Below are 24367 nucleotides of genomic sequence, written 5' to 3'. Positions count from 1 at the left end.
TGTTTACGTCCAGTGGATAAAATTCTGTCCATGGTCATGTGAAGGACACAGGTGCGTGGCTCGTTACAGTGTGTATCAGAGCTGTGTCTTCTAATGTGTGTCCATCACATGACTATGGACAGAATTGTATCCACTGGAAGTACACAATGACTGCGTCTACTATATGACAGCAAGCAGAGTTCTTGAAAACAATACAGAAAGTATATCGGAAAATTCTCTCTCTTTTAATTATACAAAAATGTTTATTAATTTGCTGAAACCAGACAACTCCTTTAATAGGGACAGTATATTCGATTTACAACTCTCGGGTACAAAAGGCCTTTGCACCCAGGACTACGTTTTGGTGATATGGACCTCCTCATCAATACTGTCTCCTTCTTCCATAGTGTTCAGAGGTACCATACGTAGGAATAATACATACATATATACTTGGTAATCATTGTATATGGTCTTTATTTGGGACTGTGCTCCCTGGATATCTGGTTTTCTGCCCATTGCATCACGGTTATGTTACTGCATGTATACACAGGGGATTATAATGTTTTCCATTTTTACTATTAATAAGAGTTGTTTTTTTAGGGTTTCCTTCATTCTGTGAATCTATTGACAAGACTGAATCTTATATACCCTTCTCTGTGGTGAAGTTACAGCCTCAGTTCTGTGATTAATCTTATTTGATAAATTCCATCTGATGCTAAAATATACACGAAAAAAAATAATATAAAGTCTTCACCGTTAGCCTGGGACGTTGTGCTCCTGGTGAATGAAATGATTGGATATTTGCTGTACAAATGGCTAGTCACAAACTTAGGATAAACTTATAGGCTTATACTGCCATCCAGTGGCAAACTGAGAAAATTGCAGAAAAACCATATAAACTATATAAGTTGGGAAAGCAACAAAACAATGAATTACACATTATAAAAAGTATATTTGAGAGCTGAAGAGGGTTTAAAGTCTGGCGACTAAATTATTAAATGAGATGAAAGGCTAAAAATTTAGGCTTGTTCAGCTTGGAATAAAGATGCCTCAGAGATGTGATCTTATTAATATGTATGTGTGGTCAATACAAAGAATGGGCACATGATTTATTCTTCCCAAGGACTCTTAGGACCAGGGGACATTCATTGCATGTGGAAGAAAGATGTTTCAGATATCAATATAGGAAAGGGTTCTTTACAGTTAGAGTGGTGAAACTATGGAATGCCCTATCCCAATATGGCAGATACTATGTCAGCATTTATAAAAAGTCTAGATGTTTATCTAATGACAACTGGCCTGGAGGGTTATAACAGATCTAGCTATTGATCTAAGAAAGATGGAAAGTGATGGACATGTGTCTTTTAAACCTATGTAACTATGTGACGTGACCCTGACAGAAGAAGTATATGTGAATTTATACACAAACTTATTATTTAATGACATTGAAGATGATAAAATCACATTAGGCCATCATAATATAATTTTTTAACATAAACATAACCTAATATGGCTTTCAAAATGCATCATGAGCCATGGTTTTCATGAATGCCGTATAAGAGACGGTACCCAGAGAAAAACTTCCCATCTTGGACATAGACAGGATATGCCACAAATATCTGATAGATGCTGGTCCCACCTCTAGTACCCGCACCTATCTCTCCTACCTTCTCTTGCTCTCTGGCCACTGTCTGCCAAGGTGGAAGTACGAAAACCACCGAGCTCGCTGGGCTACACCGTTTCCATAACTCCCAAAGAAGCGAATGAGAGTCACGAAAACAACTCCCATTCACTTCTATCGAGTATCGGAAACATCATAGCTCAGCGATCACCCTCAGACAGGGAGCAGTGAAAGCAAGACGAAGGTAGGTCGGGGGTCAGAGGGTTCTATTCTAGAGATAGTTGAGGGTCCAAGAGTTGGGACCCGCATCTATCTTACATTTTACATATCCTTTGTATAGGTCATAAATATCCAAGATGGGAAAACCCCTTTAATGAAATGGGCAAATTAAACTGAATTCTGTAGGGAGTCATTGATCACGAGTCCATGGTAATAAACATAGGCAGGAAAGGAAAAAATGATTCATCCTCCTATTAATGGGGTGGATTATGAGACTTGTGGGTTTTCACTATAATTATATTACAACTAGTAGCTTTACTTCCAAGTTTCTTCACCCACGAGACTTTAAAAGGATATTCCATCTCAACGCGAATGTCTTCTAGTCGCCCTCGCAAGTCATCAGAATCATATTCACTGTGCTCCAGAAACACATTAACCTGCACCTTCAGCTCATCATTCTCCATAGCTTGCAGTTCCTTAAAACACAAATCAGAATATAAATCTCCCACACTTCACTGTTCCTAAAGATAATTCCATCTTTTTCCATAAAAAAAAAAATGCACATCCCCTTCCAAATTCTTTTAAGCGATTATAAAACAAGGGACGGCAATATCTGTTTAGGACACGGAGCGATTCTGCCTCAACGCCGTCCACTTACTTTCCACTTCTTCTGATCCCTTTATTCAGCAACTTTGCACTATCTGCTGAAGAAAGGAAGATCATCTTCATGATGTTAAATACAGAATTCTGCTGGTTTCCAGGGAGCAGTGCCTTGTGGGAGCTCAGATGACAAACACACAGAGCTAAACTGTAAGGTCCCATGCCTGTCAGCAGGGTAAAGCTAAAGCGGTGTCTGTTTCCAAGGGCAACCAGCAGAATTTTGAAAGAATCTGTATATGAACGGTAAAGATCATCAAAATCAAAACCGTTAAGTATTACCATTATACTATAAGAGGTCAATGGACACAAGATCAATCTTTAAAGGGGATATGTGCCCATAACAGACCTCTTTACATTAGATACCCTAATAATGCTACATTACAGGATAAAAATGCATCCAGTAAAGGGCCGAACATTGGGCTAATGACAAAAAACATAGTTGTGGCCTTCTCAGGAGAATTGAGAGAAGTTATGTGACAAGTTATATGCAGCCTTCTTAGCTACAAGTATTATGCCTCCTTGGCTCTTCAAAGATCAAATGCACCCGCTAAATCAGCTCAGATCGGGTATCATACAGATGCGCTAATGTAAAGGGAGTCAATGAAAGGCTCCTAGGAAAGAGGCTTTGAAGAGGGAAACCATATCAATGAAGGGTCATCTTAAATGACTGCATTGCAACGTAAACTCACCAGTAATATAACCCACAATCTCTTACCTTTAGCAATAGATTCAGCCCTGAACGCATCAATTCACTGCGTATGTGGACTCGAAAATCCAGCTCTTCTCCTTGGATGATCAAGGCGTTTATTAAGAGCATGCAGCTCACCTGGAGAAGTAACATTTTTAACGTAAGAAAGTACAGTAAAAAAAAAAGTATTTAACATTTCATATTAACTTAAAGAAACACACACACATTTTCGGCACTGAAAACCTGCAGAGACTTACAGAACGATGCACGTTGATGGGGGTTTTAAAAACCCATCCACATGTAATGGAAAGAATCTTTTCTAAACTGAAACACGTCAGCTCTATTGCAGCTTTGCCACAGATTTTCACCCTTTGCAATGTATAGGGTGAAATCAGCAACAAATTCTGCAGGTGTTATTTGCACTGAAACCTGCAACTGAAAAAGTCTGCAGTGTGTGGATTCAGCTTTATACTTTGAAAATCGAACAATGTCCACCTTCTATATCTACCATTCACTTAAAACAAGGAGTGACCATGGACAGCCACTTTTAGTCAAGAAACGGAAAAAAGGTGCTGCCATTTTATGGAACAGCGGTGGTCTCTCTGATTGGACCCTCACCGATGACCCTTATTTTATAGCATATATAATTGATACTTAGAAATGGCAGCCTTTGTGGCGCTTAGTGACATTATCCCAGGAGTCATAGAACCACGAAAGCCTAACAGCGAAGGTTTATGCCTAGTAGGGCGGGGGACCTGCATATATAAATGAACATTTGCACAAGGAATATAGATTGAAGAAACCTTGGAGTGGAGCTTAGGCCTTGTTCACATCTGCGTTGGAGGCCTCAGTCACAGATCCAGCCCAAGAGAAACAAGAGCGTAGCATGCTTGACTATGGTTTCCAGTAAAACCACGGACACCATTCCAGAAACCCGACAGAACCCATTTAAGTCAATGGGTTCCGTCAGACAACGGAACCGGAGCTTCGTGTTTTTTCGTTGTTCTGCTCCTCTGACTAAGCAGGACAATGGATACACTGACGCAGGTGTGAACAGGCCCAAGATGTTAGCCACAACTTGATGAACACTTTTATGGTGTATCAATCAGATATAAACTCAACGGGAAAACTAAGTTACACATATGTGAACTGCATTAAGAGCAATTCCTTAAAGGTGGTTTCCTGGAATATGAAACTGATGTTGGGCAGCCTAAAATAATAACCGGCTCAATGTACTTACAATTATGATTCTGCTCCAATCCTTGTGGATGACACGTTATGTGAGTGACGTTGTTATATGTTGTGCCATCATCAAAGACTACACCTCATTGCACCAGCAAGAACGCAGAGGAATCTCTCCCTTTAAATGCAGCCGCTTTTTAATAATACAGCAAAGGGTCTGCAAATGTAACCCCCCTACCCTGTAACCAGACGCATTCTGCATTTGTACTCTCTTAGTATTACATTGAAGCGCGTTTGAAATCACCAACCTGCTCTGCTCTCAGACTGCTCGGACTGTAGTTGCCCATACACAGAGAAACATCAGACTAAATTGACGATTTCGATCTGTTATCTCGTTGGCATTTTTAACTTTGCGTAAGAGCATAATGGTTTTATTTATTTTTTGTGCTAAACCAGGTCCTTCGTCTCCCAGTTCTAACAATGAGATTGTACCAGGCAAAATATCTTATTCTAATCATAGTAATGGACATACTTGTGATTAGTGAGGGTTATTCCCATCTTATATCGCTAGGATATGCCATCACTTTATGATGGGTGAAGGTCCAACCTTTGCCATGCCCACTGATCCTGAGAATTCAAGTTCATTTAGCCGGCTATAAGTCCCTGAACAGTTGGGTGACTGGGAGCGCCACTGTGCAGGGAAAGCTTAGAAGGGGACATCAGTGCAGCGCCCCCTTCAATCTCAAGATTACTGGGGGACCCATAGGTTACGAAGATGTGAATAACCTTTTACTAGCAGAACTTGAACTCGGAAAGTAACATTTCATTCTGGTTGCAGCCTACCTTAAGGGCGACTGGGCCATTTTTCAGCCCATCCAAAAGGGGTTTAAATCTTTCCACTTCATAAAATTCTGCTCGGTCAGTGAGAGCACCAAGAACACGTTCATGCCTAAACAAGGAAAAAGAAAAAGTCAGCGACCAAACAAATAATTATAGAGTAAAACCGAAAATACATAGGAGATCATCCTCGGCCAGACACTTGTTCAGCCTACTGCTATTTCTCCTGACACCACCATAAACACGCACCCTCGGCCAAGCATGCCCGTTCATATCAATAGGGAGAAGGGAATAATCTTCCGTGCGAACAGGATTTGGCATAAACAGAAAATATAAAACAAATAAAAAACACATAGAAAATGTAAAACAACCCTCGGGGGATAAGCCAGTGTTTGTCTTTGTTTTTAATACAACTGGATATGGTTCTGTTCACACTACGTCAGTGGTGCATGTTCAGGGTATACGGTGAACATATCCATAGCCAGTAAGGGCTCGACGTTTGCCACTAGATTGTCCCTTTGGTATACCACTGGGCGGGTGCCGGTATATCTTATCTTTTACTGTATTAAAAGGCGCATTGACTATGATGTACTTATTTGTCATAAATTTTAGTCGATGGGTGATGTAGACAACTGTATGGAATATAGTTACATATTCGGGGAAAATATGTTCGGAGGTCAGGAGATGACAGAAAAAAAAGGAACGGACAAAGATTTGGCTTTCATTCAGACCCCTGTATTGGTCATGAATCTACTGCTTGCTGATTTTCTGTACAGGAAAAAAATAACCAAGCAATGATGTTTTACTATAAAAAATAAATAAACGACATACATGTCCTCAGGTTGTGGAAGAATACACAGAGCAGATAGCAACTTCAACGCATCAATCATCATGGCAGGAACAGCGGGATCCACGGCTTTTGCTAATAGTAAAATTCCATCATGTGTGTCCAACACGGTCTTTATTCCAAACTAGAAATAGAGATAAAAAGATTAAAATAAAAACTGTTGCATGCAAATAAAAAAACAGTAGGGGAGGAATAAAACGGAGTAGGTTGAAAGACACCATGAAAAAGCAGACGATTATTTTAGGCGAAATTCACATAGACTGGACAAAAATTCTGCTGCAAATCCATAGGAAGCTGCAGGGAAATCTGCAGCGACGAGTCTACATCAAATTGTGTAGGATTTGGTGTGGTTTTCCCTGCAGACAAAAGGTGTGTCAAAATAAATACAAAAAAACATCATACTTATAGTACCTCTCATGTCAACACTTCCCTGGTCCTCTGTCAGTCTGTACACCCGGCCTCAAGGAATGACTGTGATTGGCTGCAGAAATCCCGTCTGGACACCGGGTGTACAGAGGCTGGCAGAGGACCAGAGGATAATATTTTTAATACTTTTTTTAGAACTTATTTTACTACCTGGACTTTCGCATTTTATGGCGGATGCGCATGTAATTTGCAGCAATATTTGCAATAATTGGGTTAGGCTACAGTTTCTGACTTCCCCATTGAACTAATGGGGGAAATCCATAACCAACCTGCAAAAGGATGTCAAATGCTGCAGATTTTAAAATCCGCACCACAGGTCAATTTCTACATGGATAATTTCCACTGACTGGTTCAATGAGCATGCCACTGGCCTGATGGGTACAGGTTTCAGCGCACGATACAGCTGCTGTGTATCCAGGATACAAAACATCTGTATCTGAAAAAGTCAAAATAATTTTTAATAAAAAGTAACTACAAAGTTTAACCAAACACACTGTAAACAATTTTTTATTTTTAATAAAATAGTGTATCAAAGGTGTACATAGCCGTTAAAACTCATCCGCTATGATGCTACAGTAATGCTCTGAAAATTCCAGTTTGCAAATCACGACAGAAAATCTGCAGTAATCCACTAGGAGTGAATATCGCCTTACCCTGCATGTGGCCTAAAGTCATCCAGTTAATTAGTCTCCTACATGAAGTGTTTCAAAACTTGACATTTTAAAGAACACAGATTGTTAAAAGTGGAAAACACAAAAAATCGGCAACAATCTGTATGATTTTTGATTCTTTTATGTGCATTGATGTACATGGATTTTTTCAGATAATAGCGGATTAAAAGTTTGCAGATTTGACTTAGTAACAACTAGGGAAAGCGTACTCCTTACAACTAATTGAACCTGCATTTGTAGCGGATTGTTTTAGTTACATAAACAACCACATTTGCTGATTGTCTTTTTTGTGAGGTCTTAAGGCTGGGTTCACACATAGGGGTCAAAATGCCTTTTTTTGTCACAACCACATCAAAACTGCACCAAAAATCAAGGCAAAACGGTGCAGTTTTGCAGCAAATCACAACAAAAAAAAACCACCTGTATTTTGACCGCAACGTGTGAACTCAGCCCTAACAGTCACTGGCACGTCTTTGTGCAGCTTATGTCAGTTTAGATACTCGGCTAGACAATTTATCCTTATATTAAAAAGAGTTGTCCAAGTTCGGGGCGGTTTTTTATACTGATGACCTATCCACAGGACATTGACCCCGAACCGATCAGCTGTTCCGGCTGCCTTCGGGCATCGGATGTTAAGCAGTGGTCGTGCCGGAAGCAGATTGCTCCCCGACCACTGTATAGCGGCCGTGCTGGGTTGCTGCAGCTCTGTTCCTATTCACTTGAATAGGAGCAGAGCTGCAGTATAGCATGGCCGCTATACAGTGGTCAGAGCCATCTGCTTCCGGCACGACCACTGCTTAACATCCGATGCCCGGAGGCAGCCGGAACAGCTAATTGGTGCGGGGTCCGGTTGTCAGACCCCAACCAATCATATACTGGTGACCTAATCCTGTGGATAGGTCAACAGTATGAAAGACCGCCCCGTGCACGGACAACCCCTTTAATATATAGTATAGACACTGGTGCCATATCCTAGCAACATACTACCAATGACCCTTATCAATCACTAGAACAAAATAGCAGATGCACTTAGATGTCGGCTCCATTTTTTTTTGGGGCGTGCATATGGCTGAACATTATAGTCAATGGTCATCCATGCACCCACCGCTAAAAGCAGAGCGAACACGGCATGGTGCTCTCCTAGTGCTGCTGTCACATGTTTATAGCGATCGGTAAAGGTTAAAGTGGTCTGATTTCTGCCATTCGGGCATTGGTGGCATATGCTAGTGATATGTCACCAACAGATATGAGACAACCCTTTAAGTAGCTGTACTTGGCCAGCTTAAAGAAAATGCTAAAAGAAATAGGTTTGCACCATATGTACTTACGTTGTTATTCATAAAAGCTTTCAAACATCTAATGATTTCATGTTCACTCTTAGAATCCCGAGGGCTAATTCACAAGAGAGAAAAAATATAAAGATCTGTTTAAAAACATGAATAGTTTAAACAATGAGAAATACAATCCAGAAATAGTGTCTGCAGCTGTGAAGTAGAGAAAAGTCAATCTTTGGCGTTAATAAAGCATCTTCACTGGAGCTCCAATTGGACACAACATAGAAGAGGCGAATGGCATTCAAAATAAATATTAGATACACTCTCCGTAAAATGGATGTCCATTCTAGAATGTCATTTGGTTTTTCATTTAAATAGGTTTAAAATTAAGTGCGGATAAATTTCTTAATATATCCTTATAGCGGTAACAGTTTTACTTCTTTGATACAGGGCTCCAAATCCCATGCAGAGGCACATGGTGAGATTATCACTGTCTTAATGATAGACAGTATAAAACTAGGCCAGAAATTTATCACAGGGACGCACGCTCCATGAACTCTGGCGCATTTTGCTTAATAAATCTTCCCCAGTGTTTTAAAAACTGGCTGCCTAAATTCACCACTAGAGGGAGCTTAGGAGTTTATGGCATACAGTTTTACATTGATCTCAATAACACAATCTGCAGTTCTCTCCCTCTAGTGGTGGCTGCGGGCTGTTATTTTTTAAATTAGTGTCTATGCAGGTGATTTAAAGCTCTGTATTAGAAACAGAGCGCCGACTGCTATAAACACATATTAAGAATTATAAGCAGAGAATTTTTTAACTTAGAATGAAATAAGGTTCACTTTAACCGCCAGAGCTTGCGGCTCTGAAATATTGAGCCTTAGGCACGCTGAGTGCTACTGTATGTTGCTACTTACAGCATTCTATTACGGTGTTATTCTCCCCCTATGACCAACTCATTTATGGGAGAATAGCTCTGCAATACGGCATCCGATAGCACATGGCATAACTTTATTCTCTGTTAGATTCAATATGAACAAAAACTCTATATGCCACTACATGAGATCTGAGGCATACGGAGATACAGTAGAGCTAGAGTAGAGGTCGTAGAGCTAGAGTAGAGGTCGTACAGAGCCCTAATACGGCCACGTGAATTATTCTGAAATACCTCAGAAAAGCAATTTACATCAACTCTGAAAAGGAATGTGTTTTTAAGTGTTTGTAGACAAAGTCCAGATGCCAACCATACTTACAATGACTTATCTTCCTGAAGTCGCCGGAGTATTTCAAGGAGACAGGCCAGACCTTCTGCACCAAAATTTTGTACCCAACTTTTACAAAAAAAAAAATTACAAAATATTAGCGTAAAATTATTAAATTGCAAAGGTCAACAATATAACAAATTACCCTACACCAAGAATCCTACTTGTCATAAAGGGGAGAGGTATGCCAAAGTTTTACAACATAATCGTTAGTGTAGAGTAGGTATCTATACGGTGCTGTATCAACGCTGAACTTGTGCAAACACACAATCCAGTTTTCTAAAGTTGGCCATAGACAGTTGTCAGAAAAATGTTTGTTGAGCCCTAAATCCCCTATTAACACAGTCAAACATGGTCCTGCTACAGAGATGGGAGATGAGAAACACCTCCAACACGGTTTGTATCCAGGGATCGGACAAGTAAATTTACAAACTGCGAAACTTGGAGGTTTGTATTTGTGTTTTGAAGAAGGTTAATAAAAATACACAATATATTAATTTTTTTTACAAACTGCTGGATCCTGGTCTTTGGCTGTGTAAAGACCCACAATGTTTACGGATTCAAATAAGATTTGTAGCATCTACTTAAGGGTAACTAAACTTTTAAAAACTTTTTGACATGTCAGAAGTTTTGATCGGCGAGGGTACAAGCACTGAGACCCCCACCAAACAAAGCAGCAGAAGCGCTTAGGTGTGAACTGTACCGCTTAGTTTCTGATTGGCTTTCCTCGGAGTGGTGTACGGACTCAAAAGAAAGTCTATGAGTCCGTACGCCGCTCACTATGCTTTCTGAGGAAAGCCGATCGTAAACGAAGCGGCACAGAACTCACCCGAGAGCTTCTGCTGCTATGTTTTAGCGATTGTTGGTATCTCAGTGCTCGGATCCCCACCGATCAAAACTTCTGACACGTCACTATGACATCAAAAAGAGAGCAGGAAGAACCACAGAACAATATGTGTACAAAAATACAAAGTTAAATTTTATTGAAAAATACTACATTTATATGACAATATATATAAAATTAGGAGAGAAACTCTAATGGGACCACAGAGATGAAAAAAAGGCCCAAAGATATAGAAAAACAGGGAACCAATGAGAATAATAATAAATATGTAAACCGGGTGATGACCCAGACAATACCAATTATAACATGTCTGGGACTAATAACTGATGAACCATAATCAGCAGGTATCCCAGAATACAGATCTGGAAAATAACCATGCCCAAAATCCAAAGTCTATTACCAGCTTAAAGAAGGAGTAAAATATAAGAAGAACCCCGCTTCCACTGTTCCTTTCATAAATCCCATAAAGGGCAGATTTACACAGGACAATTTTTGATGTATCTTTTCATCTATAGAAAAAGTGTGGAGTCCATTTAAAAAAAAAATAATAATGATACTTTGCCTCAAGGATTCACTCCGGTCATTGGCTCAAGAAAAAAAACGCAACCAAAAAAAACTGTCCTGTGAAAACGTGGCCTACGTATCAGGTTTTCTTTGTGACGGTTACCTCTGCTTACCTGACTGGATTGTTATTGAGCGAAACTCTTAGGGACTCTAAACAGGCCAGGAGGTTTGAGTCCCCCAGACCTGATTTTAAATCCTGGATATACATCAGTGCAGACCTTGTGCTCTCCTTTTTATTCATACCCTTGAAAACAAACAAACAAACAAATAAATAAACAAACGTTAAAAAGGGAACAGCCAAAGAATGGCAAAAGTTGAAATCAACAAATGTAGGTAATGCTCAATGTAGTTGGCACGGTCAGAAGGCACACCAGTGCGATTGACACGGATATTAGTTTACCATGGCTTCCAATTTTTGAAATTTCCAAGTGCATGGTATGTCCGCCCCTTCCCATTACCCCTGGAAATCTACTTACTGGCCTAAACAGTGGCATTACAATGAGGGGTAAATTGCAGTCAGAGCAGATCTGCATCTGCCCACTTATTTCAGGTGCTGACTAACTTTGTCTTTTGCGTTACAAAGGGACCCCTCAGGCACAGTGGAATGTGCAGGTTGTGAGGTTGTATACTTGGGCTAAAAACTTAAAAAAAGAGTTACTGCACTTTGAAAAAAACTTTTGATAGGTCAGGGATATATCAGAAGTTTTGATCGGTGGGGTCTGGGTGAGGAGAACCCCAACGTCGCGGAAACAAAAGGTTCGGAAGTGCTCAGCTGAACTCTCTGCACCTTTGGCTGTGATTGGCGCTTCTGGTCAGGCTGAAGACGGGCTCACATAGAACGTCTATGAGTGCCGTCTTCCGACTAACAAGGAGCGCCGATCACAGCCAAAGGTGCAGAGAGTTCAGCTGAGCACTTCCGAACCTTTGTTTCAGCGACGGTGGGGGTCTCATCACCTGGACCCTCTCCAATCAAAACCTTTGATATGTATCTATGACAGATCAATAGTTTTTTTTGGAAGTGAAGATACTATTTAACTAATACTTCATGTTCATTCTTTCTGCAGAATTCTGCTCTAGTGATGGGAAGAATGGGGTGTCAGTCCTTTGTGTGGTGTATCTAGAAGGTGCTGGGTATTTCGTCTGATCTACATGGGCAAGAGCAATAGGCTGTTAGCCAGGGTGGTGTACTACATGCGACTGACACCTCATACGAGCCTTATCTGTGTGCAATTCTAATACTAAGCATCCACCGCCTTCCTAAAGAGTGGGGTGTGTGAGAGGATGTTTATCAGTATTTTGCACATCTGCTCGCTCCCCCATATACTATATATTATGGCTTGTCAGCATCTTGCTGAGAAATGGTATTATAACCCACCCTTGTATCAGTAAGTATGGCCTCTTTATTTCAGTGATATGCGGTCATTTCGATCCCACTTTCAGAAATTTGTAAGGAATTGATATTTCTGAGTAGCCAAATCAGCCACTGGAGTCAAACTGTGCAAAGTAATAAAGTGAAATGCAAAGCTGGATTGGATAGGACGCTGGCCTGGACATCCAAAGTTCCACTGAAATCTGTATAAACGTATCATACCCAGCCTCCAATGTCAGAACCGTGCGGGCGGAAATAAGGGAAAAACTCCAACTCACAGCTTTTGATGTGTGCAGATACTGGGAGACCATCTCTCGTTTTATTATAATGTCTTTCTCCCGTAAGGGCTGCTGTTTTTCTTCATTGAGGTTCATGTCGTACTAGGAATACACAGAAAAGAGATAAGCGTTCGTATCCGGAATAGACAACGACACATCAGTGCTGCCGCATGTACATATCCAACACCTGTAATTCTGAGGACCAGCTCTGGGGGGGAATCTACATTTACAAGTCAAGAGTCCGCTATGGCCGGATTTCACAATGCTTCTAGTTAAGTACCCCCTATTCAAATAATTGACGTCAAAGTATCCCCACGCTATGAACATACACTGTGCTGGGGATAAGTGGGAACACTCCCCTAGAGCTTTGTCCAGTGCCGCCTAGTGTACATGTACCACAGGTTCAGATGGGACTTTTCCAGCATACCCATTCAGACTTAACATTACGCAGCTGGCGGACAGAGCTTGTGCAAGGTCGAGCTACTAGAATGAAGGTGGCCATACATTATATGGTAAAGGGTTATTCTGATCCTTATTTTTAATGGGGGTCCAGCATCTGGTACCCCCACCTATCCTGAAAAAAATTTAACCTCCATGTGCCTCACATTAATAGTAACTAACCCCATCATGTACCTCAAACATTAACCCATTATGACTGAGAAACATGATGGGGTTAATTACTATTAATGTGAGGCACATTCAAAATTCATCATCACACCTCGTGCCTCACATCACAAAATGGAAGAACATTTTTTTTTTTTTATTACTGTTGCCAAAGTATCGTTTTGGTATCAAAATCGCAATACTACACAGTATCGTATCGAAGTCCAAATTCTGGTATCGTGACATCCCTACTACAATGCATTTGGAAATTCTTCAGACCCTTTCAATTTATTTACATTTTGTAATGTTGGGGCCTTGTGCTAAAATAATAATTAACGTTTTTCCCATCATTCTGCCCTGAATAGCCCATAATGACAAAATGAAAACAGAGTGTTAGTAATCTTTGCTTATTTATTGAAAAGGAAAAACTAAAATCTTGCATTGACATAAGTATTCAGACCCTTTACTCAGTACTTCGGTGAAGCCCCATTGGCAGCGATAACAGCCTCCAGTCTTCTTGGGTATGATGCCACGAGGTTTGCACAGCTGAATTTGGGGATTTTCTGAAATTTTTCTCTGCAGATCCTCTCAAGCTCTGTCAGGTTGGATGGGAACCATTAGTGGACAGAGATTTTCAGGTCTCTCCAGAGATGTTCAATTGGGTTGAAGTCAGGGCCCTGGCTGGGCCACTCAAGGACATTCCACAATCCACTCCTGTGTTGTCTTGGCTGTGTGCTTAGGGTCATGGTCTTGTTGGAAGGTAAACCTACAATCTCTGTACTTTGTTCAATTCATCTTTCCCCCAAACCTGACCAGTCTCCCTGTCCCCCCATATCATAAATTCCTGTTTAAATGGCAAGGTCACAGTAAGGGTCTAGCTTGTAGCTATGATCTAATTTTGAAAAAACAGTCCTCAGGGAAGACAGTTCACATATTATGATGGGAACGGGAGATGGGTTCGACGTTTTCCATGGCACAATGGATGAAAGCTTCTAGTTGGATTACTCGTCACTCCAAATGTGTTAACCATATTGAACTCACCCGTAAAATCCACATGAGATGGTACCTAACTCCTTCCAGATGTGCACACATATTCCAAGGCAGTTCTAATGGCTGCTGGAGAGGATGTGGTTCCCTGGGTTCCACGTTGCATATGTGGTGGTCCTGCCCTAGGGTGGGGGTACTGTGGAGGGAGGTATTTCGCCTCATTCTTGAAATTATAGGAGAACCTATGATGTTCTGCCCAGAATTGGCTATTTTAGACATTGGCTTGGAAGACATAATGGCGGAGCATCGGGTACTGATACACCATGTTTTCATTGCTGCTAGAATGGCAATAGCTAAGTCATGGAAATCAACTATCTCCCCTTCTTTATCGGAGGTGATAGGCAGGGTAAATATAGCATGTCATCATGAATCCATGCTTTTACAATCTCCCTCTGGGTATGCGAAGAATTCACGGTATTGGGAGCTTTGGGTAAATTCGAAGTATTACACTTAAGTGCAGAAAGATCGCTGGCAATATGACATATTTAATATTAACATTGGTTTGAAAATGGCATAGTAAAGTTCTTACGTTCTTTTGTTGTTGTTTTCTGGTTATGATTATGTATATCCTTCAATGACATATCACATGTATGTATTATTGTACGCAGGTCCATGTTCTGGGACCAAGGATGGTTTTCTTTATTGTTTGAAAAAAAGTTGTAAAAATTTTTTCAATAAAAATGTATTGATTTAAGAATTGAGGCAAAGAAGTTCAATTGACCTTCTGGAAGTTTCTCCCATCTGCACACAGGATCTTTGGAGCTAAGCCAGAGTAACCATTGGGTTCTTGGTCACCTCTCCTACCAAGGCCCTTCTCCCCCCGATTACTTAGTTTTGTGGGGCGGCCAGCTCTAGGAAGAGTCCTGGTTGTTCCAAATTTCTTTCATTTAAAGAGGCTCTGTCACCACATTATAAGTGCCCTATCTCCTACATACGGAGATCGGCGCTATAATGTAGGTGACAGCAGTGCTTTTTATTTTAAAAAAACGATCTATTTTCACCACTTTATTAGCGATTTTAGATTTATGCTAATGAGTTGCTCAATGGACAACTGGGTGTGTTTTACTATATAACCAAGTGGGCGTTGTACAGGGGAGTGTATGACGCTGACCAATCAGTGACCAATCAGTGTCATACACTCCTCTCCATTAATTTAGTCAGCGCATAGGGATCCTTTTAGATCAGTATGTGCTGTCTTATACGAACACATTAACAATACTGAAGTGTTTAGACAGTGAATAGACATTCCACGGACGTGTATTCACAATCCCTGCACTTCGTTACTGTTTCTGTGGTAGTTAGAGCAGAGGAAGCATAATTTCGCGAAATTACGCTGTAAATGACAGGTTACAACGAGATTACGCTTGTTCTGCGGTAACGACCACAGAAACGGTAACGAATTGCAGAGATTGTGAATAGACATCCCGTGGAACGTCTATTCACTGTCTAAACACTTCAGTATTGTTAATGTGTTAGTATAAGACAGCACATAGAGATCTAAAAGGATCCCTATGCGCTGATTAAATGAATGGAGAGGAGTGTATGACGCTGATTGGTCAGCGTCATACACTCCTCTGTACAACACTCACTTGGTTATATAGTAAAACACGCCCAGTTGTCCATTAAGCAACTCATTAGCATAAAGCTAAATCGCTAATAAAGTGGTGAAAATATAGTTTGTTTTTTTTTAAATAAAAAGCACTGCTGTCACCTACATTATAGCGCCGATCTCCTTATGTAGGAGATGGGGCACTTATAATGTGGTGACAAAGCCTCTTTAAGCGTTTTGGAGGCCAATGGGATCTTTCAATGCAGCAGAAATTTTTTTGCACCCTTCCCCAAATCTGTGCCTCCACACAACCCTGTCTGAGCTCTACAGGCAGTTCTTTCCTCCTCATGGCTTGGTTTTTGCTCTGATATGCATTGTCAGCTGTGTGACCTTATATAGACAGGGGGGTGTCTTTCCAAATCATGTCCAATCAAATGATTTTATCACAGGTGGACTCCAATCAAGGAGTAGAAACACAATTTCAAAGATGATTTAGAGAAACGGGAGGCCCCCAGAACTTAATGTCAAGTGTCATAGAAAAGGGTCTGAATACCTACGTCTGTGCGAAATGTTAGTTTTTCATTTTTAATAATAAATTTGCAAAAATGTCTAAAATTCTGTTTTCACTTTGTTATTATGGGGTACGGATTGCAGACTGATGGGGCAAAAAGTTTTTTTTAAAATTTTAGCACAAGGCCTCAACATAACAAAATGTGAAAAAAGTAAAAGGGCCTGAAGACTCTCCGAATGGTTGACAGATGCCACGGTTGACGGGTCCGTCACCCATAGGATATAATGGCATCCATTTAACTAATACATCATGAAAAGCTATTGGAAAACTCATGACCTACACGCTACATGGATGCCTGTGACGGATGCCAAACAATGGAATTAGTTACCCATATGCAACCATGTTAAAGAAAAGTATACGTTTAACGTATACTTTTTTTTTTCTTTTACTAGATAGCATAGTAGACCACGCTATTCTATTATATCCAATGGGAAAAAATGGTATACCCAACGTATACCACCCCACAGAGGCCAAAAGAACACTCTTTTGGTCTGTCGGTATTATGAGAGCCTATGGGTATGTTTGATGTATGAGCCGGGAGATTTACCGACACAGACGTCTAATGTGTAGCTAAAACGTAATGTGGGAGGGGGCTTAACTGAATCATACAGAGTCTGCGGTGTGGAGAGGAAGTCCATCAGTAGATTTACACCTATAAGAGCCTCAATGTGAATCTGATAGGAATTAATAGAGAGACGGACTTCCTGTCCACACAGCAGATACTGGAAGATTTCGGAACGAAAGGGAGGCCGAAACTACAAGACAAAACCATAGGTGACTTTTCTAACCGCAGTATCATTTATGCCAGCTCAATTACAAATAGGGGCAGGAGGGCAAAACATTTTTGCTGGGAGTGCGCTTTTAATCAGGAAAATCCAGGCTGCCATTTTCAGCAGCCCATACCCTAACAATAAGGGTGGCAGACAGACATAGAAGCTGTGAAGAATATGACATATCCTTTTGCATCCTATAGCCATTATTGAATGATTCTTATATTTAAAGGCAGTAATTCTGTTTAGATGTATTTATTTTGGGATTTTAGTTTAAGCAATTGGCAAACCTACACATCTGTGCCAAAATAATAAAAAACTGGTGTGTTCAAGAACATCACGTTCTCATTACCACCCACACTCCAAAATATACCCACAGCTTAACTGGCTTTCTAGTAAACTGGCAACATGCATCCAAGGTAGAGAAATCTGGTCGTCAGCCCCACGGAGGACGAGGAAGGATTTATACAATGCTCGACAACCGCTCTATTAATTTCTATGGGGCTGCCGAGAGCCATATTCAGCAGCCCCATAGAAATTGATGGAGCGGTGGCAGAGCATGTGCACTACTGTCACATTCCTATGGGGCTCCCGGGAATGGCAAAGTAAGCCCAGTCTCGTTATTGGTGAGGGTCCCAGCGGTCGGACCCCCACTGATCAGATATTTATCACCTATGCTATGGATAGGAGATAAATATTGATCGTGGAAAAACCCCTTTAAGACTAAAATGTAGGATAGAATTTTTTATTTTTAATAGTGTACCCTTCATTAACTTTAAAATAGAGATTCTTTTGCTTCCCACCTCCTATATTTGTCATAGATCCCTGCGACATGTAACTTACCAGCATCTGTTCAAACAACTGCAGCACGGTGTCATCGCTCAGCTCCTGGAGGGTCTGCAGGGGGTTGTCTGTGTAGTTTGCAGAGTTCCTATGGGACATGTAGGTCTTCTCCTTCTCCTTTTTTATCCTTATACTTGTGAATCGTTCCAGCTGTGTAATAGAAATGAATCCATATTAGAAGCCCCATAATCTGGCGTTTCCCCCACTGACAAATCATTCCCATAATCCAGAACGCGATACTAAAATGCTGTTCTTTACATTTATGGTCAATTGGAACTTTATTAAAATTCCTGCGTTTTTAAAAAAAACAAAACATTTGGAAAGGTTATTCCTTCCCAGGAACATGGGTGATAAATGATATATATTTGTAAGTATTCTATTCTGAATATTAAAGAGGATCTGTCACTAGTTTAATAATCCCCTAACTAATGTAATCGGTGCTATGTTACTGATAGATACAGTGTGATTTATTAAAAAAAAAAAAGTTTATTATTTGTAAAGTTATTGCCATTTTTATAAATATGCTAATGTGGCTCTAATAGCCAAATGGGAGGGGACTCATTCTTTTCACTCTGGGCGGTGTAATGTTTTCTGTATGACCCTGTCCAATCATACAGTTTCTCCCCCTTCCCTGCCCAGCAACACTGTGTGATCATATAGTATACAGCCTCCATGCCCGAATGTGTTTTCAACTGATGATACCTCCGGTCGTGTCAAAGCTAGAACTGCGAACCTCAGCCTCTTAGGCCAATGTTCACACAGTTTTTTTTGCAGGCGGAAAAATCGGACAGAATTTTGAGGCAGATTTGACCTGCCTCCACAACATTTGCCGCGTTTTTTGCAGCATTTTCCGCCCAAAACCATTGAGTGCCAGGGCCAAAAAACACCACGAAAAACGCAATCAATGCATCCCATTGGTGGCAACGGGAGGTCAGAGACTGAAACCGCCGTTAGGGCATGTCGTTTCCTGGGAAAAAATGGCACTCACTGGGGGAAAAAAAAAACGCCTCAACCTCTCATTGAAATGAATGGGAGACGATGTCGGGCGTTTTTTTACGCCGTTTCCTGCATCAAAAACAGCACCAAAATACTTTGTGTGAACTAGCCCTTACATTGTGTGAAGCAGCTTCATGCTGATAGGACAGCGTCAGAGGCTGTGGTAGCTCCACCTCAGGAGAATTGCTGGTGTTGACACCCACTTGGCTAGTATAGGCTCATTTGCATATTTAGAAAAAAGCTGAAAACTTTGAAGATAATAAACCTTAGGACACAATTTTCACTAGCATTATCAGTGTGACAGCGCCTATTAGATTAGCTAGGAGATTGGGCATTACTAAGGTAGTGACAGAGCCTCTGCCCAAACAGCTTGATCAGCGCTCATTTGTTCCTTTCACAAGGAGTTACATATGGGGGCGAGCAATCGTTACGATGATCGCTTCATGTCGGCAGCGCATCTCCCTGTGCTGCCTACAACAATATTTCTTGCAGCATAAACGATACAATCAGCCGATGAAGGAATGTTTGCTCGTTTAAATCGGCTGATCGTTGCCCTGGCAATGATTTGGAATGAGCGTTTGTCCCATGTAATAGGGCCTTAAGACGTTATACCATATAGGTACTATCTGTCAGATTGGGAAGTGCATAGATAATACACAGAGGAGGATTTTCTTGGTATCGATGCATGCACGCTGATGTATACATGTGTATGTAAAAACATTTTTCAGTAAATAGTCACTATAGCACGGGTGTAGGATCATTTCCAAATGAAGGGACAGAACCATGATCGACTACAGCGTGGGTAGTTTGGTCTTTTCAAATTAAAGTATAGCTAGCGGGATCTTTGTTCTGCAGTTGGCAGGGTCAGTCTGGGTGTGCCGCCTCAAGACATTCCAGGCTGTGTATTAAAAACGGATTAAAAAGCGGTTTTATTTAATGGTTTATAACTATATAATTGACCCTTTATAACAATTTTAAAGCGAACCAACCTTCACTACAAGGCCTGCCTATATATCCAAAGAATACCTGACATTATGCAGGACCTAGTATATTAAAGGAACACTCCAGGCACTGCGTTACGCCCAGTGCAGGGTATGAGGGGGTGGTACATGACACAGGGATTCTCCACTGAAAACTGGACAAAACTGATACACTGAGTTACGCCTAGCCTGTACATTGGATTGATCTATTTCATTTATGTAGGAGCCCTGCTAAAGGGAAGATAGTGGGAACACGTTACACCCAATCCTAGCCGGAGTCTCATACATTACCCACATAGGGATTAAGTAATAAAATTGAGCAAGAATGATGGCGTACATGTTGTTAGCCACATTTGTTAACCGTTTTAGACACTTTGTGGCACGCTCGGTGAGGGCGTCGCTGAATAGAAAAAGGGTGTGATCTAGTTAAAACGGGTGTGGCTAAAAAGGCAACACTGTGCACCCAACATGTGCCACAATTTGGCCAGAAAATTTGCCATAAACTAAGCCAACTAATAGGTGGTATAAGGAAGAGAAAAGTGTCCTGCAAGATGCGCCAAATTACAGAATGCACCACTTAGATAAATTTTGCACATTTTCTAACGGCCTTGTCCAAATTGACGCTGTCTCAATATTAGACCGTATAAGTAAATCTGCCCAAATGTATACAAATGAAGGAACACGAGCCCTCTCAGGACGTCTTATTGGCCGACACAAGGGCTCCTTCTGGAGTCTGAGCAGCCAAAAGGAGGCAACATGTGTCAATTGGGCTTAAAATGGCTGCATTAGCATACCATATAGGTAATTGATAGGACCCCGATCAGGATATTTGGGGGGCATTTAGTGGGCACAGCAGTTGTGTCCATTATCTTTCTTATACCTCTATCAAGTTATAGGTGCTTTTTATAAGTGATTTACACCTTTATTCACATTTTTCTTGTGACCAGGGGAGGTTCCAGCACCAGGACCCCCACCAATACCATATTCTGACGTGTATCCATGACATATCAAAAGAACGCGGAGTGACGATCGTTTGCCATGGCAGCAGCGGTCCAATAAAAGCCAATAGATCTGCTATGTATGTAGGCCTGTCAGTCTTTGAATATAAGCAAACACTAATGAAAAATCTACATATATATTCACATTATATATGGACTTCAAAATAAAACATGCATATAGATATGTAAAAGTCAGAAGTGACTTAGTACAGGGTTAGTTTAAATATTTCATAATAAAACAGAAGCTCAAGCGGTTTTAGGTTAAATTCAGAGTAACATAAGAAACAGAAGCAAATAAATCCGATCTGCAAAGTGAGCCACGGGGAAGCCGCTACGCGTCTACATCAGAACAATATGATATACCTGTAAAACTGACACAAGAAGTTTAACACACAAGGAGGGGTAACATTTCTCAAACTTACCCCTTATTCTAGCGATCGTGGGTGATTATAGCGGTCCGACCCCCTCTGATTGGGGGGGGGGGATTATAATTTAAAGGGTAACTAAATGTTTGACAAACTTCTGTCATGTCATAGTGACATGTCAGAAGTTTGGATTGGTGGGGGTTCGAGCACTGAGACCCCCACCAATCGCTAAAACGAAGCGCTCGTGTGAGCGCTTAGCAGTTTCATGTCTGTTCAGCTTTTTACGGAAATAAATGTATCGGAGTACGGACTCAATAGAAAGTCTATGAGCCCGTGCTCTGATACATCGGCTTTCCGGAAAAAGCCGAACAGAAACTAAGCGGCTGAGCGCTCACACGAACGCTTCAGCTGCTTCGTTCTAGCGATTGGTGGGGGTCTCAGTGCTCGGACCCCCACAATCCAAACTTCTGACATATCACTATGACATGTCAGAAGTTTGTCAAACGTTTAGTTACACTTTAATATGTTTAATACGTATTCACCCGTCACCTGCCATCTTGCATAGTTGTTTAATATACGATACAGCACCTGTTAAAACTACTAACTGTTGCGCCAAATTTATTATGAATCAACACCATTTTTTACACAAAACACTGGCAGATATGAATGGAGTCCACAAGGAAGCAAAATGTGGGTGCCGTTAAATGTGCCAAATATATTACGTAGCATCTTTGCATCGGATTAAAAAAAGACTCTCACTGTGTAGCTACCATTTTCACTAATCTAAATAGATGTTTATGACATGTCAATTAGGGAGGTACAGCTTCATATTCTAATACAGAGCTCCAAATACTCGGCTTACCTTCCAAATTGCAAAATTCTGTTTTCCACTAGGGGGAGCTTACAGAAGATTTCTACACCTTTCACTGACCTTAAAGTGTAGCTAAACTTTTGACAAACTTCTGACATGTCATAGTGACATGTCAGAAGTTTGGATTGGTGGGGGTCCGAGCACTGAGACTCCCAACGATCACTAAAACGAAGCAGGTGAAGTGCTCGTGTGAGCGCTCGGCAGCTTCCTGTGTTTGGCTGTTTCCGGAAATAAATGTATCGGTGTACGGACTCAATAGAAAGTCTACGAGCCCGTACTCCGATACATTGGCTTTCTGGAAAAAGCCGAACAGACAAGGAGAAGCTGAACGCTCACACGAGCGCTTCAGCTGCTTCGTTCTAGCGATTGGTGGGGGTCTCAGTGCTCGGACCCCCACCAAATCCAAACTTCTGACATGTCAGAAGGTTGTCAAACGTTTAGCTACACTTTAAAGAGAACCTTTCACCTGCCCATACATGTGCAGCATGTAATAGGCCGGGCTTCACAAAGACTCTCTCACTTTACACTTTTTTCCTATCTTCCTCCTTTATTTACATATCGGTGCCGTTATATTTGGCGCCAGATATGTAAATAAGCCCCTGAACTGTCAATGGGGCATTTTTATCTAACTAAATGGCAAGGGGGCGTGATCTCTTCATTCTGACACTGTCCAATCAGCTACCGACAGTGTCAGGGCGGCTTGCGATGTTTTCCCTCCCGCGAGATCACACACCGGTGGCAAAATTCAAAATCTGCCTGCAAAGAAGTCAGTGTGAACTGGGCCTAAAGAATAATAGATGCACTTTAACCAGGGAGCTATTCAAATCACTGCAGAGAAGGAATTCATTATCCATGCGTTATGAGGGAAATCTATAAACCGCACTTTTTCCGTTAGTCATCCACATGTGGTGGGTTATTTGCACGCAAGCACAGTAACAGTCATGTAAGAAATGCGAGAACCACACAAAAGCGAGCTAATGGCTGGAATGTGTCTCATATCTGAACTACTATGGAAAAATAGTTAAATCCTTTAAATGGAGCAGCTTTACATTGGTTGTAACGGATCAGGTGACCATTGCTCGGAATATTCATTATCAATAGAATAATAATGTACCATACGATAAACTACAATACACATTACAGCCATTCGTCTCAATGAAGTGGCACAGAAACTGGCACAGGATAATAAGCAGCAGGCGGCATGCCAGGGACACGTAACGCACTTACCTCATCTACCATGAGACGTTTAAATGTCTGATATAACCAAAAGATTTATGGAGGTGGGAAGAAAAAAAAAAGGAGACAAAAGACAAAATCAGTCGGACAGAAGAAATGACCCACAGATTTCCCTTAACATTCAGAATACAGCGGAATATAACGGAAAAGTCACCAACATTGAAACCGTGACAAAGGACAAAGGTTTTATACAGTAAAGGAGGAACATTGGCTTCTGATCAATTACATTACAAAGTAAAAATAGACAAAGTGTTGACGATTTAACTCGCTCTGCGATTTTTCATTTTAAACTTGTGGAGTCGTCATACAAAACGACAACTTTTCCCATCCAAACATGGACAAGCGATTCAGAGAACGTCCGTCCGAAATCACTAATGTATGGCCAGCTCAAGACCACAAACAATGAGCGGTACAATGGGAAAATCACACTGACACCATCACCAGTTAATCTTGTGTAGCTGCCACCACAAATATCGGCGATCAGCGCTTAGTTATTGAAGACCTAGAACTGCGACGGGCCTTGCGAGCATAAAAAAAAAAAAAGGGGATGCAGTCGAAACGTGGAGCAGCTGCAAACAATAAGAACTCTGCTTTTATTTTTCCTTTAGTGCAGGTTATTAGATGATAGAAGTAACCTGTTCTATTTCATCTGCACCTGACGTACGGTGACATAATACCATTGTCAACGCATTTCATTTATCTGTTATTTTCTCTACTATTGCCGTGGACTGGTCGCCGCTCAGATTTGTTTTAAATCTTTCAGTTATATAGGTTTATACCAAAAATGATTTCAATAAAAATGAGATTGCCGTAG

General features: G+C 41.0%; 1 protein-coding gene across 1 annotated transcript in view; it reads right to left on the bottom strand.

Annotated features, from left to right (window-relative positions):
- The window catches only part of DIAPH1 (diaphanous related formin 1), a 118195-nt gene that overhangs the window by 29778 nt on the left and 64050 nt on the right, over nucleotides 1-24367 (bottom strand). Inside the window, exons 2-11 of the mRNA XM_075859356.1 lie at nucleotides 23545-23571; nucleotides 18108-18257; nucleotides 12725-12826; nucleotides 11191-11321; nucleotides 9661-9738; nucleotides 8459-8522; nucleotides 6018-6157; nucleotides 5193-5298; nucleotides 3195-3305; nucleotides 2177-2295 (exon numbers count right to left, since the gene is read on the bottom strand). Coding sequence (XP_075715471.1) covers nucleotides 2177-2295; nucleotides 3195-3305; nucleotides 5193-5298; nucleotides 6018-6157; nucleotides 8459-8522; nucleotides 9661-9738; nucleotides 11191-11321; nucleotides 12725-12826; nucleotides 18108-18257; nucleotides 23545-23571 — 1028 coding nt within the window. The remainder of the gene's footprint in view (nucleotides 1-2176; nucleotides 2296-3194; nucleotides 3306-5192; nucleotides 5299-6017; nucleotides 6158-8458; nucleotides 8523-9660; nucleotides 9739-11190; nucleotides 11322-12724; nucleotides 12827-18107; nucleotides 18258-23544; nucleotides 23572-24367) is intronic.

Source organism: Rhinoderma darwinii, chromosome 3, assembly GCF_050947455.1.
Source record: "Rhinoderma darwinii isolate aRhiDar2 chromosome 3, aRhiDar2.hap1, whole genome shotgun sequence".
Taxonomy (NCBI): Eukaryota; Metazoa; Chordata; class Amphibia; order Anura; family Rhinodermatidae; genus Rhinoderma; species Rhinoderma darwinii.
Note: the sequence above shows the minus strand (reverse complement) of the source record. Positions and strands in the feature narration are given on the sequence as shown.